Raw genomic sequence first — 16,878 nt, 5'->3', positions numbered from 1 at the left:
CACGGCCCCGCCGGGGGCAGCGGGGAGCGGCTGCACCGCCGCCTCCTCCCGGGGCAGCCCCACGCGTGGCCATGGCGGGGCTCGGGGCAGCCCCCCGCGGCACCACCACCTGCCGCCGCCGCCGCCGCCGCCGGGCTGCGGGCCCTCGCCCTGCTCCTCGCCGGTGTCTCCGCTGCCRGAGGGCAGGGTCCGGCACCACCACCGGCGGCAGTCGCCGGAGCCGAGCAAGGGCTCCCCGGAGAGGAAGAGTCCCAGCTCCCCCGTGTGTAAAGGTGAGCGCCGGGGGGTCCGGGACAGCGGCAAAGGGCAGGTCCCGGGCGGCCGGGCCGGGCGCGGTGCGCAGGGCTGGGGCCGGCGGTGCCTCCTCCCGGCGGTGCCTCGGAGCGCGCCGTGCCCCGGGGCAGAGGTGCGGGCAGGGCGGGCACAGCCCGGGCACAGCCCGGCCCCTTGTCTGGCTGCCGGCAGGGCTTGCCCGCTGTGTGTGCGTGGAAGGGCTCCTTGCTTTTGTTGCTGCTCTGTTGCGCCGGGGCTTTCAGAAGAGGGATAGAGAGCCAAGCGTGCCATGTGGGGATTGTGACCGCTTCTGTAGTACTGCGAGTACTGCCTCGGGTTGGCAGATGAGAAGGGTGCAGTGGTGTAGATGTATTTAAGGTACTTGGCCACAAATTTGAAGTGAGTTTGGTGTTCGGGGGGCTGTTGTGAAACCTTCACATCTACCCTTTCTGCACACCTCGTGCAAGATGGTGTTTGTGGTTGTGATCCAAACRGTGTCCCTAAGGTTACAATTGAAGAGCTAACTAGTGCTGTAGGCATGGCACATAGAAGTGGAACAAAAGTATTCAGGATCTCTCTCAGTTGCTTTTAACATGAATCCTGCAGAAGGATGCCTGTGCTTGAGTGATGMCAATCTTGTGCTACAGTGAAGATAGAAAATAGCGTGGAGATAACATACGTTTTGTAACAAACTGCTGTTTAAAGTTTTTGTGTAAGTAATTCTTACTAGGAATGCTGGAATTTAAGTGACACATGGCATCAAGTTGAGGATAATAGAGGCTGACATATGTAAGTCTTTTTTCTGCTTGGGATAAAAGTTTACTCGAAAGTGCATGAGCGAGGCTTTGTGTTCATGTGCTCAAATCTGGGGRAAAAAGAAGAGTTGCTTTTAAGATACCAAAGCTTGCAGCTACCCTTTTTCATGAAATGCCTGTGGTAATCTAAACAATAAAGCTGACTAATATGCAGAAGTGTATATGTGGAAATCTAGGACTACTCCTCTCTCATAATGCTACTCCCCCTTTCTAAAATAGTGATTATAACCAGGCTACCACGTTGGGTTTTTTTCTGTTTTCCTGTCCTGGCTCTTGAGGAATGATGCTGCCAAATGAGACAGTCATAACCAGTTGGTACAAGGTGACTGTGTGTCTGCTAGTGTAAGAGASTACTGATAATGTTCTAAGTTGGATTTTCCACTTTCTGGGTAAGAGTAATGAGGTTTTATTAATGCTATATTCTAAGGCTTTGTGTCGAAGAATATGTGTATTCTTCATTTGAGATTCTTGTTAATCAGTTATCTGAAAGACTTTATACACATTACAAAATCCTGTCTTCTTCCTGTGAATTTACAGAAGTCTTGCTTAAGGGGCAATCTCCTGGCCTACAGAATGGGGAACAGCATGGTTAGCCTCGAGGCCCAAGTCCAAAAACTGTTTGTGAAGGCATATGTCAGACCACTTAGGGTGGAAAAATTGCATTGTCTTTTAGTTACCACAGAAAAGCCTGCTGAAACCATGCTGACCTCTTTACTACTTTGAAGAATGAAATATAGATGGAAACAAGTCATTTGGTCACTCTACTATGTTRAGATAACTCCACTGGCTTTTTAATAAGATGTGTGAAAACAGGAGAATGGTGTCCATTTAACTGCTTCCACATGTTCAAATTTCTGAGTAGTACTTGTATTGGCCCCAAATGCAGACTAAACCACTTTAATATTGCTTAACATTTGTATTGTGCAGTCTAGTGTTTGATAGAGGTGGAGTTAACTTCAGGTTTTTTCTTCATCTACATGAGAAAACACAGTGTTAGTTGAGAACATGGAGGTGGAATTTTTTTGTTAGTGAGGAAATGGTTGTGCAGAGAGGGCACTTGAGGCTCTTGGTTAGAATCTGCTGCAGAATAACTTGGGTTTTTCTGTCTCTTACTTTCAGTTAATGATGGGCTTTGTTCATTCCTACAGCTGCAGGCATATTTTTTTAGATTAAAATGACTTTGAGGTTAGACAAATGATAGCTTTTTCTGAGTTTAGATACTGGTTGTATCTAAGTTTAAGTTGTATCTAAATATAAGTTGTAYACTTCAGACTTAGTTTCGTATTACTCAGATTCTCTTTTCAGGGAAGCAGTTGAATAGTTTTGAACTTAGTTTTCATGAATCTGCTTTACACTTGAGAGCTCTAACTTGTGAATTTACAAATGTGACTTTTGTGGGGTTTGGGTGTGGTTTTTGGAAGCCTTGTTTTTTGATCAGAATTGCARTTAAATGTTGCAAATATTCATCTGAATTTTCTGTTGACTGTGGGATAAATACAAATGGAAGAATCRGTCATACAGCTTCTAATTTTCCATSCTGTTCTTGTCACTTCTCTCCCTCCCTCCTAAATATGACCAGAAACTTAGGTCTTCCTGCTACTCATTTTTCATCTTTTACTTTTCTTTTCTGTAGTCTCTAGCACTTATTTCCCAGAATTCAACTTCTAATTGCCTGTTAATGTGCCCTTCCCATCACTGGTGTGGCCTCATTTCTACACTGCAATATCTGTCCTGCAATCTCCAGTTTTGSTTCAGTTTTCACATATGCCTCTTTACCTGTCTGCAAACCCCCTGTTAGGGGACATTTTTTTCACCTACTGGTACACAATTGCAACATGAAATGGAGAAATGAGTATGCTCTATCTTCATTGGTTTTGCCTTGGTTTATTCACTGAATAAAGATCTAATGGGATCTTGTTATTTGTGTCCTTATAGAAAAAACACTTAGAGGAGTTGAGCTGCTCAGCAGCAAAAAATGTTACAGTGTACCAGGCTGTGTAAACAAGAAGGTCAAGACCAGAGCCATAGCAGTTGTTTACTTTCAGGTGCCTTGCAGTAGTGAGAGTGTTCTCTACTGGATGCTGGACTTTCTAGTATATTCCAATTTACTGTACTGGACATCTAAACTCATTTTGAAAATTGAGAAAAATTGGTTAGTTTTATCTGGAACAAAACTTCATTATTTTGTCTATGGAAGAATAACATTAAAGTTTACTTGTGTGAATGGATATGATGAAAATAGTATATGAAGTCTTAAAGMGATCAGATGTGAACCTTTCCTTGGAGGTAGAAAGGAAGAAATGGAACTCCATTRCRCTCTTAAATYTCAYCAYAGAGTAAATTTTAATAATTTGGTGWRTGATGCAAGAATAGCTRCAGAYCTGTCAACCTTAATTACCAAGGTTTTRCAGTAGTTTTGAAAGATATTACTGTAGCATAAGAGAGAAGGCTTTATGTACTGTTACGTTCTTCCTCTGCTTACCTAAGTTGTTTAACAAATGGTAGGTGTAAAGAAAGTAAATTCATTTTTTCACCATCATACTGTGTGTTTCTTGTGGCCAGCACTTCAGGGTAGTTTATTTGGATTWAAAATATTTTCATTTACTAGAGTTAAGAAACTTAGGCATCTTGAGCTTTCTGAGGTTTGGTTTTGCAAAACACCACTAATTCAGTCATTCTTCAACAGCGGGACAATTTTGAATTACTGGTGAATAGTGATCTTTAAATTTATGTGAGGATGATAGCCAGGATTGTCTTCCAAAGGGAGCATACACAGTTGGGTTTTGTGTCTGTTCATAGTGCTCYGAGTCTGTTCAGTTCTTTTAATGAAACAGGAAGAGTAGGTGAAGCCCCAGAGATCAGTTGTGTTTTTGGAAAAGATGGCTGTGCCAGCTGTGCATGGAAGATATCCCATGAAGTTCCTTTCTGGGGGAAAAGGACAGAACAGAATGAAAAGATCAGCTATATGCCTTGATKCCAGAGAAGTGTGTTGGGTCTTGAAGCGAGTTGGGTCTGACTCCTTTTCACCACTTTGGATAGCCCACTTATATGAAAAAGGCCTCAAACTGAGCTGTTGGGGAATTTGGTGAGTTCAGTGGTGTCTTAGGCTTTTCTGCTGCTTGTTTTTTCACAGTATGTGTTAGGTGATGTTTCTTTCATACCTTTCAGTTAGTTATTGGGARGCATCTATACTTGTTCAGTTTTGCTCTTCAGTCCCACTGTTACAGTGCCAGAGCCTACACTGCCTTTGGAGCTCCCTGGCTTTACTCTGCAATATAGGTGTGTATATATATGTATATGTGTGATACCAGGTCACCTGTAGAAACTTCCACCAGTCACTTGTGCAGCAATGAATAGTGAAGACATGGCAACTTGCTTCTTATTTCCCCATATTATGGATTTCATTGATTTGTACTGTATATGTTCTTTTTATTTTTGTTCTATTGCTTTGATTTGTTTGAGACCAAATTGCAGAAAGACTTTTTCCAAATAGATTTATACAAGTGGTGGATGGATAGGAGGGTTGATATTTATCACAAATACTGGTTTAGAGAGATAATCAGGCCAATTAAAAGAGATCTAATATTTCAGAAGCGTCTATTTGATGAAACAGCTCCATTGTTTTTCATCAGCCACAGCTGTTGTAACTGTTATCTCTATGGAGGCAGATCTCTTGTTATGTAGGTCACATCAAGGAAAAATAGCAGCTGAACACTTGCTTCAAGTATTGTAGGGGAAAGTGCAATGAAAACATTGTATATGTTTCCATTGAAATGTTTTGAAACAGTAAGAAGAACCGTGTAGTAGACTTTGCCAATTTGTATAAAGGCAGGTTGTGAAGGTGGAAAATTAAGTRAAAACATAATCAAGCATCATTCTCCCATATAAATATAAGTAACTTWAAACCAAAATTTCTTGAATGAATTTTTAAATCAGAGAAGAGAGTATTTGCAGGCTTTGTGCCTTGAAATGAACTTAAATAGTAAACTTCCCTTGAACTTAAATTGTAAACAGGCTTGTAAGTTCTCATTCTCTCTGTATGTTCAGCAAAATAGTCTTTCCAGCTTGTTTAGGTTTTTTTGGTTTTTTGTAGCAGAGAGGACAGARTAATAGATTCTGCTTCTCCAGTTTTGAAGCTGTCTGCTGCAGTGGCTTTGCAGATGATGTAGATGTGTACATTTGCAGATGGTGTAGCTATGTACACTTCCTGATTAATAATTTTTCTTTTTTTCACATCCTTTCTGTTTCCCCTTGGTAAAAAGAGAGAAGCTTCTTGAAGAGGAAGAATAATAACTGAGAAGAAAAACAAACAGGGAGGTTATGGCAGCTAATTCCAAGACAAATAACATGTTTGATTTATCTTTGAAAACAAGCATAGTTTTTATGGAATGACACGTTGCATTAGTATGCCGCATTGTCCTATAGTACATGCAAAAGGAATTGTTTTGAAGTCTTCTGATAGAAACAGACCCTTCAGTGTGCTGTATGATGGTCATAATAGTCAGAGAATTGCTTTGATACTGGAGTCTTGAGTGCAAACTCCAAAACATTTGCTGCTACACCCTGAGAGCAAATCTGCTGTGAGCTCGGTAGTAATGTGGTATTATTGTTAGTACTTGTACAAATAATAAACCAGAGGAGGTTTCCCGGCTGCTTTGGCTGATTATAATGCTAATAATTGTTTCCTTATAGTTGAATTGAAATATTTCCCACATTTTTAGTGTGGACATTTCTAATAAATTTGCATGAGGATATTTAGCATAGAATGTTGCAAGACTAAGGTGCTGTCCAGTCCATTGAAATCTATACCTAACAGGTTTTATTAGTATTTATCACATGTATTTTTAGTAAACTGCAGCACCTTAGAAACTGAATTTTGGACTTTCGATGTCGGTGCTTTTATTTTCTTACTAGCAGTCAGACACCAATCAGGCACTATTTCCTTTGCTTGTACATGAGTTTATGTATGATACAAATTGCTATGTTACTGTTCAGTGCAGAATCATCCTAGTGCAGTGAGGGATGACATAACTGAATGTTCCTAGTCCCCTTTTATAAAGCTTCCATCTGATTTCTGAACCATGCTTACTGTGTTCTAGCCATGTATTTTAGGACTTTCTATTCATTATAGGTAAGATTAATGCACAATTTTTTCAAGTATAATTGAAATTCTTTTTGTGGGGAGTAGATGAGTTGATAGTAAGCTTAGATCACTGTGATCTCAGGATCTGCATTTTACATCTCAAAATGTGTGAGCATGTATGTATGTCTAAACCCCAGGTCTTTGCTGATTATCAAGTCTCTTAACAACCTCAATTACTGTYTTGATGAAATTTTCTTCAGTGTTTATTCTTCATAGCTTGCAGTGTAGTTTACTACCACGTTACCCAAGATGTCATTGACAGATGGGATAGATAGAAACTTTCATTTTTAACCATATCCTTTCTTTTCTTATTACTTCTTGTGGGTGTTGTATTTAACCTTTTTTAGTAAATATTCTTCTTAGTATCTAAATTGTTCTGAAAAAGGATACCAATATAAACATTACAGATGAGGTGTTGCAGAAGATACAACACCAGACAAATATGAATGTAGTTACCAAGTAGTAAAGGGAGGAGATGTCTCAGCTTGTAAAATGTAAATCATTACCTTATCAAAGTTGACTTCTGAATCCAAGGGTTATTCTGTATGTCATATATTGGGTGATTAAAACATGCTGGTTTATAGTGTCCTTTGAAGTAAAGTAGGTGAAGGGGTGAAGGGCTAGTGGAATGATCTGTAAACTCAGCATTAAATTGAAAAAGTTCAGCACAGTTCTTCATTAACCTTTATGTATGAGTAAACGTATCTATTTTTATTTCTTCTACACCTTCATCATTTAGATTAAATGACTGTTAGATTTTTAAAGGAGCAAATAGTGATGTGTGACCACTAATGCAATATTTGTGACATAAGAATGTTTTTAAGRAAACCATAAATGCAGATTTCAAGCTTATTCATACTAAAAAGAGCCTGGGAAAGCAAGCTTAATTTCCATATTAAAAGTATCTTATTGTATACTTAATAACATAATAGTTCCAAATTGATATGATTTCTTGTAGACTATTTAAATGGATAAACTCTCTGTCTTGGTTTCTTTGTGATCAAATGTTCTAACAGACAAATCAAGACCACCTTCATCAAGCCCTTCCAGTATTGTTCGCCGGACGTCTTCACTGGATACGCTTGCTGCTCCATATCTTGCTGGACAGTGGCCTCGTGATAATCATGGACAAGCTGCTCCATGTATGAGAGACAAAGCCACACAGGTGGGAGAGATTTTTTTGTCTTTRRAGYATTTAAGTGTGAAGACAGGATTTAAATATAAGAAGCTTTTCTCTTGAAAACAYTGACTTTAGCTTTCTTGCTCACAAGTTCCTATTCACTTTCAAATTGCAGGAATCCTACGTTTGCTATTGCATATGTGAATTATTTACAWCCTTTAAATAGAGGCTGAGAACTGTAGTATCTTTCAGGTGTTCTGCTTCCTTCTTGTCTCAGGAAAACACTAGAGCATTGTACATAAGTATTCCTTATTGCTTTACAGTGTGCATTACACTATATAGCACTGGAATTAAGTACTATTTACTTTAAATTTATGCYGAGAACTTAGTAGTATATCCTTGTATGTATGTTCATGTTCAACTTTTTGTCCTCTAAGGGTAAAAGCCCTTGGGTTTACCTGGGTTCTATGCACCAAGAATTATATGCATTGAAGAACTGCTTTGTTGAACTGTGAATGGTGTTGAAATTTAGCTCAACTGAAAAATGTTTTTAAAGTACATAATTTGCCAATAAACATCAACTTAACAAAATTTCACAAGCTTTTAAGGTTCAAGGTTAAAGGTTTATGCCACCTGTAAAAATGGAATTAACAAAAGCTGAATGAAGCTGTCAGTACATGACAATTGCTTTTGTATTCTCCTGAAAGGGAGTGGTGTTACATAGTATCCATTCTGTATGCTGAAGTAGTTCAAGATGTATGGTTCTTTAAAATATCCTAGTGTGGATGCAGTCTGGCAATTGCTTTCTCTAATCTGTAGAGTGAAAGAAAGAGGCAAATGTATCAGATTTTAAATCCCTGTTCTTGAAACATGGTTTCAACCAGAGGTCTCCTCTAATTCCAAAGAACATAACTGCAATGCAGTTGGAAGAGGACCGGATAGCATGCGGGACCTCGTTGTGTCTGMACCCCTGTTAGCATTGGTAACAGTAGCAAAAATGTGTCCACAAAGTTTTCAGTGTCTAAGGACGCGTAGGGTGTTAAGCCCATGAGGTCTGCAGTGTTACTGTGTGGCCTTTTGGAGATCCACTGCCTTTGTGGGAAGGACCACAATTCAAGGAGTGCGTAAGTAGAGAAGGAAAGTGTTTTGCAGGGAAATATGCCCGTGTGGATAAGGTGGAATTAGAAACAGGTGATTAAGAGCATTCAGCTGAGGAACAAGTTTTCTGTGCAGGAAAATAAGTTGGAAAARTGGTTAGAAGACAGGGTGAAAAAGTAAGCAAATTGAAGAGGAGGAGGATGAAGGAAGGGATATGATATACAAATGAATGGCTATTCATGCTTAGCTATTAAAAGATATCATTAAAGGGCAGAACTAAACCCATATGGGTGTCTTTACATTTATTTTCATATTTGATTTCTTAGGGTAATACTTTTTTCAAAATAATTGTATTTCTGTACTGCTGTCAAAGTGTTTGCTATGTTCAGTCTATCTCATTCAGATTAGTTTWGATATAATCTGAGTCATGGTTGGGCTTCTATAATTTCTGTATTTGCCATATTTCATCATTTTAGCTTGCATTTTTCTTTTGTCTTTTTCTTTCAATTTTGACACATCTATCTGCTGTGGCARTGGGGCTTTTATATATAGGAGGAGACATGTTTGAAAGCTTAATGGGAAGATTGTAAAGGGCATTAGATATTTCTGCAGAATGAATACATTTAGTGGTGATTCAWGGTAGTGTGTTTCTGAGACAACTAGAATGTTGCACTTCCTAATTAAAAATTATCAAACCAGTAGAAAATTTAGGGCTATAGGCATATATCTGTATGTTCAAAGCTGATGTTGATATGACACTGATGAGATATTATTGCTTTTAATCTTCTGTTGGGCCTGAGAGCAACTGCTGGAGCTAGGGACAAGTTTAAAATGTGACTTACAATAGTCAGTTTCCCAAGATAGTATAGGCTGCCCATTTGTATTGTTCAGCTTTTCTGAAAATGTCATGTTTGGATGAAGTTTCATTTGTAAGATACTCTGGTTCTGGTGTGTAATATCAGATTTTACAAAATCTGTCACAAAATGTTTATGTTCTATTTCAAGCATTTAGAGAACAGGGATTGAATTTACAAAGATATAAAAGGTTTTCAAGTTGGGTGAGCAGGGTATCCTGATTCTGTGGAGTTATGGCATAGGGTCTGGCTCATGTTGTTTTAAGTGCTCCTAAAACAGGTGTTAGTAATATTGTCTGTTTKCCTTTGAATGGAACCTGTTTGGCTTACAAGTTAAAATGAGACAATTACTTTGGGTTTTTTTTTTATTTCTTTAAGAAATCATTTTGACTGCAAAGTTTTTGCCTTTTAAGATTTTTTTTTCCTGAAGCATTCTACTATCTGTAATAAATTTAGCCTTAAACTAATTTCTTTGTAATTCTAGAGAGGGAGGAGGGTGTTGTGAATAGTAACAACTAATAAGCAAGTAGTACTACTTCAAGAACCTAGAAAAATAGAAATYCCACTCTGTCTTTTGATTATTTGGTCTATTTCTTGATAGTAAGTATTATAAACAAAATGTGGAGAATAAGTAGGAGGAGATTTGCTAAAATAGTATTGCATTTCTGTTTTGATGTACAGGTTTCCTTTAGTTTAGTATGAAAAGATTTCTAACTATTTGTTTTGAGGATGAGCATCAAAGCAACTTAACTCTTTAAAATTAATCAGATATTAATTTATTCAAYAATTCTTGAATCTTGAGTCAAAGTCTTGAATATAAATTAAGACTAATTAGAGTGTTAATTATTCTCCTGTAGGCAAGTGTAATGGTTGTGCCGAGTTGGGAAGCTAGATTTAGTTGCTAAACCTTACTGTTCCAGGAGCTAGAGGATAGGATGATACTCCTGACTGACATTTGAGAAATGACTAGACAAAGATTGGTACTTGGGAATGGGGGTTATCAATTATTCTATTTTATGATGAAGATCAGTGAGTGCTTTTCTAGAAAAACAGATTGTAATGGATTCTGATTTTGCTATGGAAKAAGAATTTCAAAGCAACCCTACTAAGTTTATTATTCAGATTTGTCCTAGTTAGTTTTTGATTTGGAATGATGAAGATTAAAAAGTACTGATAGTGAAGGTTTCATTTACATGAAACTTATGTCTGTAACTGAAACTGGTGGGGTTGCAACCTATTCATTTACAGTCAAGGCTCCATATTCCCTGCAGAATAGACATTAGTATCACAGAATTCTTGAGTTTCTGTGATGAGTTTGTGTAGACAGATTAAGTAAGGTCAGCTTGTGGCTTCTGCAAGCTGTTAGTGTCACACATAAGAACAACCACTGCACACTGTAGATGTCAAAACTTTGAGACAATGGAAGTTCTCTATAGGAGAAGGTGAGATCCAAACAATGATGTTAGCTAGATCAGCACTGTATGTTAGGAGCTGCATGGTGGCAACGATGAATATAAAGGAATTTGCTGTCTCTTTCAGTGTGTAAACTGCTTCCAGAGATACCTCCCCTTGCTTCATTAGGTGTATTTCATGTGACTGCACAGAGTTTGCTGATAGATGTTACTGCCTGTCTTCTTAGAGCCTTTACAGTTCACTGCTTTTGAAGACATTCCTGGAGGTGGCTAGGTGGGAATACAAACTGCCCATAAAGCATGCAGTATTATCACAGGCTTGTCTGTGCATTTTCTTACCTTAAATATAGTTTGTCTTRAGGATACTTTGCATTTCTCAGACCTCTTGCACCACAGTGTGTGTGTGAGATTTTTTTATTAAACACTAATGGCTCTGTTGGTTTATTGAGCTTGACGTTATCTGACGTTGCTTTCTGCTTGACCTGGGACARCTATGAAACTGGGATCCTTTGAGGCATTAAGAAATTGGTACCTTGCTTTGCAATAGCTCTAGTCGTGCTTATGCCTTGCTTTCCTTTTTTCTCATTCTTGAGGGTAAGAATAGAATTTTGAAGCTGTGCTGTTGCAGGCTTTCACAGCATTTACACCAAACTGCCCTTGCTAATTGCATCAGAAATAACAAGGTCAGCATCTGTGCAGGAAATAAAATACACCATCTCCCCCCAGTTCAGCACTGTCATACTGGCTCTTCAGAGCTCTATAGCAGCTTGTGGTACACCTGGCTGTGAGTAYTGCCTTAGGCTCAGTCATTTGGAAGGGAAACTAGCACATTCCTATATTAGAGTAGGTCTGAAAGTTGTGGGTTTGTTTTTTTTTTAAATTTATATAGTTTCACTCTGCTTTTTCATACTTTACCTGTGAGAAAGGCTCTAGTTGGTTACTGCTGTTCACTTTCAGTTCTGAATCTAGTATATCTTAAATGTTCTCTTTTCTAATTTCTCTCAAAATATTCTGCCAGAAAGTAGCAATTACCTTTTTTAATTAATCCTATAATCTTCTTCCTACAGACAGAAAGTGCCTGGGCTGAAGAATATTTAGAAAAGAAGAGAAGCTCACACAAACGTTCATCATCCTGGGGCAGCAATGAACAACTCAAGGAGGTCRGAAATGCTATTACTTGAGATACCTTTGGATTAATTTTTTTTTTGTATGCACAGATACTGAGATCCTTCAGGAAGCCAGGAGTATTTTATTATTCGTTTAATTATACAGATGGTGGACTTGGTAAAAAATAAGAAAYGGCTGTTCATTTGATATTGATTTAATATAACAGTGCAGGCCTATTAATTTTTTTAACTGAATGTGTGGGAAAGAAAATGTTAAATGCAGGTGATATTTTTTTGTCAAAGGAGGAAATAAGAGTAATGACCACACTACTTTCAAATTTTATATATTTCAAGTCCTTTCACTAAACCTCCAGCGGTGTCTTCTGAGCATCAGCTGAACTGGTAGCTAACAGATTTGCAAGAACTTGAGTATAATCTAGTGCTGACAATAATTATGAATGTTGTGGTAGTAAATAATTTTAAGTGATGGAATAAAAGGATGAAATTACATGTGTACCTGAATATACCTGTTGAAATCTAATGTGAACTTTTCCTTTGTTAGATTGCAAAATTGCGTCAACAGCTGCAGAGAAGCAAACACAGCAGCAGACATCACCGTGACAAGGAAAGACAGTCTCCTTTCCATGGGAACCATGCAGCCATTAACCATAGTCAGGTAAGGCTGGCTGCTTTTTGGCCATATTGAGTGGCTAATATTATTTTTAGCTCCTTTCAAGGCTGTGATTTGTCTTAGAGGGAATGTTGTAGCTGTAGGTGAATTCTATGAAATAGATGTCTTTCTTTTCACTGCTTGTGTGAATGGGGGTCCAGATGTTTTTGTTACTTGAGTGAGCTGGCTTTGAACTCCCATTTTCAAATAATTTCTGGTAGTTAAATCCTTCCTTACAGCRAGATTTTTGAAGTGCATTCTGCAGGTTCCACAAAAGGATGACAGATAAATTTAATCTAAAACTGTAGATCATTTTCATTACATCTTGCTGTAACAGTTATGACTTTGCGTGTAGAATATGGCATGGAGCAAACTGCTGGTAAAACTGTATACACAAATAAAAGGTGTTTTTTCTGAGCACATTTTGTTTTCTTGCCAAACACTTGTCTAATACTGTGATGAGAATTAGAGARCTCACCTGACAAAAGGCTGTTCCATGGGATTGTTTATTTGTTTACATACTTCATGAGTACATTCAGCTGTTTAATTTTTTTTCCTGTCATCTATCATGCCTTGAGACTTAAAATAGTAATATCTTCTACAAAAATTGTCATGGTTAGGCCACCACATGTTCTGTGTGCAGTTTCAGTTTTACCTCAAGGCTTGTAGTGAGTTCAGGTTGACAGAGGTGTAATACTTTTAGCTCAATTGATAACAGGTGTAAAACAATTACAGGCTTTTAGAAACACAGATCCTTTTTCAAGTRTGATTTGATTGAATAATTTTAAGAAAAACAATAGAAAAATTTGGCCGTTTTTTCAGCAGAAAAATGTGTTTTGTCCTCTCCCTACTGGTATATCATGAATGTGCGTTTGATACACACAATTTTTTTAACAGCTACAAAAAGAACAAATCCCTCACAATAGCCTTGGCAAGCCACTGTAGTTGAAAGAAGCTATGAAACAGTGYTGTGAATTGAGAAAGTACTTCAGCTGTGAAGTTTCTCTGAAAATCTAATCATATTCCAAATTGCTCCTGAAATGCCATTAATTGTTCTAATATCATAATTTGACAACAGTTAATACAAATTTTCATTTCTATCATTCCATCCTTCTCAAAATAATTTAGGCCAGGTTCTTTCRTAGGTGAAAGTCAGGTGTGTGAGTGAATGTGTTCTGCTTCAAGACTCTGCTTCAAGAAAATAAGAAAATAGAATAATGTTTTGAATTTCTTATGCTATGTTCTTCTTAACTTCTACTTTGTGTAAAAGTCATTAGCATTTTTGTCTCCTACCCTAACTTCTTATCCCTGACTCCTGTTATCCTTTAGGAGTCATGACTTTTTARGATTTAAGTGCCTCTGGAATTCAGTTTGTTAGTAGTTTGGATTCTGTGCTACTAGAATTATTTAGGATTTATTTCTTGGAATTGCATTTTTTGAGGGTCTGAAAATTTAAGGGTCTGAAGTGTGGATGCAGTGTGCTGTGCTGTTGATTTTACTGACTGCTTGAGTCAGAASAGTCCAAAACWYRAACAAAGACAAATAAATGACCCAAYCCCTTYCTATGGGTTTTTGAGAAAGTTAATGAAAATCAACATACAACATGTGCCAAAATGTTGGTAAAAAAAGCCAAAACAAACCAAAAGGCAGATCAACATACATGATGAAGGTGTTTTTATCCAAATTTGCATAACCAGAGGATATTTTCAGCCAAAAATTACTGAGGAACATTTAGTGTAGGCCGTTTAGTACACTGGAGAATTGCACGCAGTCTAAGAGGTTTTCTTGGCATTCTGCAAACCTGTGGGTTTGAGTGCTAAGGTATTGTCACTTTARCATGGATAATCTTAGTGGGTTTTGATTTCAAAAATGAGCTATGATGCTGCTATTCTGAAAAATACCCCCCAATTCATGTATATAACTTTTGTTTTTAATAATAATTATTTTATTATTTTGCTTCTTGTATGGRTGTCTTTGCATTCTGCCAAATTCTGGACTACATGAATAAAATACTGCACAATGGATAATTGGTTTAGGGGTTTGTGAAACAAACTATAAAATATAAACTGAAGCAAAGCAGCTTTTCCAGGACTGTGTTACAAAACAATCTTGTTTTTCTTGGTGAATTTTGTGCCAGCTGTGTCAAGTTACTTGCAAAGGGAAGAAGTTAAAGAAGGATTCAAAAAGAGCAAGTGAAGGGCTTAGATTAATGGCATTTAGCAGCTGTTTTCTAAGTCAGAGTGAAAATCTGTAACTGTAGGCATCGAGGGCAAAGTTCCTAGATTTTCTCATTCTTTTTTTGAAAACTGCTAAACTAGAATTTTTGGCAGCAGCTCAGTTCCTGCCAGATTTGTGGGAAGGACTGTGTGGAAACTAGAATTTAGTAATTAGAATATTTAGAATCTTTTTCATGTTCCTAACTTGAAGGAAACTTTCATGTTTATTGACCCTAAAGGGTCATGTACAGATTTGTGAGCTCAAGGAGTTGGATTCCTGACAAGGTGAGAGATAGTGTTAGGAAATTGTCACAGTAGTTCTTTCAGAGAGCCTGGGTAAACTCTGCTTAACATTTGTACAATGGCATACGCTTCTAGTTTAAAAAAGAAATTTCAGTGGATTTATTTCCTCTTTTCTTTCCTACTTAAATTTAACCATGATTCTTGAATTTTACCAAAATTTTTAGTAGTTCTTGCCAACGAAGAGTTTGTGCTTCTTTCTAATATGATTTTTGTGTGAAGAAAGAAATTCACACAATCTCTATAGAACAGGCTTGTTAGCTGTTCTTGACCCTCTGCTCAGAATCAGGAAATAGTTGGTGAGGACCTTGATCAAGTCCTTGCTGCTGACTACAGTTTTTTTCAGAGCAAATGAATGTTNNNNTTTTTTTTTTTTTTTTATTATGCCAGAAATGTTCTTTTTCTGTCTCTCTTAACAGGAAGAGGGGTTTGCAGAAAGGTCATAGCCTCCTCAGGTGATCTCAGGATGCTTCTGAGAACATTTTGAATAATTTCATGGTACTGAATCTTAAACAGTAGTCAAAACAATGGCATCTTTYTATATTCTCAGTGTTGGTATAATGGAGAAACTAGAATTGAGGCCAAAACTGAAAACCAGATGGAAGAATAAGTGGATTATTTTTTCCAACCTAATGTTTTTTCCTCAATGCACTTGGCTAATATTACATTTCTACTTGACATTATGAACCATCTAGCCCCCTGTTCCTTTCATTTTCCTGGGAACCATGTGTCCCTAATGTCTTATCAATTGATTGCAATTGTTCTTGATATTATTATCRTGCAGTTTGCAGTGATGGGGGTTTGGGGTTTTTTTGTATCACTCTTATCACCTCACTAGGTGGCACATTCAATTTTGAGAGTAGAATTACCATGATTTGTTCAACCTAGAGGTGACTTGATGTTAATATCTAAAAAAAGGACGAGACCTGGGATTCTGTTTAAAGTTTTTTTACTTGTTGAAAAGTGGGAAGAGCTTAGAGCACTTTTCCTGAAATGACTGTGAACAATTTAGCTTTGTTCACCCCTATTTCCTACCTTGTGTGTTTATGCCATACCTGGCTTTTCAGAACTCTTAAATATCCTACATGAAAATTCCCTGCCAGTGTGTTACTATGTGAGCACAGTAATTATTATCCTGTGTTTGGCGTTTTACCTCATTGTGAGCGTTCCCAGGTATTCAGATGAGGAGTCAAAGGCTGGTAGCTGATTCCCTCATGCCAGGGCCCAGTCCATGCAGACCTCTGTGAAGGCAGTATTTCTGATAAAATGTTTCTTTGAGGCTTGTTGTTCTACTCATGTCACAATACCTCCTTCCTTTTCTACCCTCTGGCACTCTAGGCTGAGAAATCATCCTTAGTCATGTACAGAATATGATTTTTCTTGGAAGTGAAACATGTTGTACTGAGCTATTTTGAATTCTGTAGAATCTACWTTGAGCTCTTCAAATAGTAGCATGAATCTGAGAATTTCTGTAGTAGGCAATCATATTTAAAAGATTAAGAGTTCCTACATTTTGCTGATGGTAGCTGAAATCTTGAAGCATGCTTGCGTTCTACTTTTTTTTATATTTGATAACTGGATACAGAAGCAGTCTTTAGTACCTAAACATGTGCTGATATACCTATATTATCACTGAATATCAACCTGTATTAGTTTACTGGATTGTTGATCCAAGGCCTTGCTTGGAACAGAATTAGCAGGGTTGCTTTCTCACACTTTTGTGCTCTTCTCTGGTGGTTTATTTCATGTTCAGGGAAGACTTTTGAAACTCTTTACAAGTTTGGTCATTGTGAGAATGCTTAGTTTTTGTCGACATAAACAGAGTGACAAGCATTTCCTGAACAGATGCTTTTATAGTTCTTGTGCGAGGG

General features: G+C 37.7%; 1 protein-coding gene across 1 annotated transcript in view; it reads left to right on the top strand.

Annotated features, from left to right (window-relative positions):
* Position 1: 1 nt before the first annotated feature.
* Positions 2 to 16,878, top strand: part of FAM117B (family with sequence similarity 117 member B) — a gene marked incomplete at its 5' end in the record, with an annotated part of 29,045 nt that continues 12,168 nt past the window's right edge. Inside the window, 4 exons of the mRNA XM_057375737.1 lie at positions 2 to 272; positions 7,248 to 7,396; positions 11,783 to 11,875; positions 12,384 to 12,497. Of these exons, the coding sequence (XP_057231720.1) occupies positions 2 to 272; positions 7,248 to 7,396; positions 11,783 to 11,875; positions 12,384 to 12,497 (627 nt within the window). The remainder of the gene's footprint in view (positions 273 to 7,247; positions 7,397 to 11,782; positions 11,876 to 12,383; positions 12,498 to 16,878) is intronic.

This window comes from Malurus melanocephalus, unplaced genomic scaffold (genome assembly GCF_030028575.1).
Source record: "Malurus melanocephalus ecotype Western Australia unplaced genomic scaffold, MMel_1.1 scaffold_257, whole genome shotgun sequence".
NCBI lineage: Eukaryota > Metazoa > Chordata > Aves > Passeriformes > Maluridae > Malurus > Malurus melanocephalus.
This window is presented reverse-complemented; position numbering and strand designations above follow the sequence as displayed.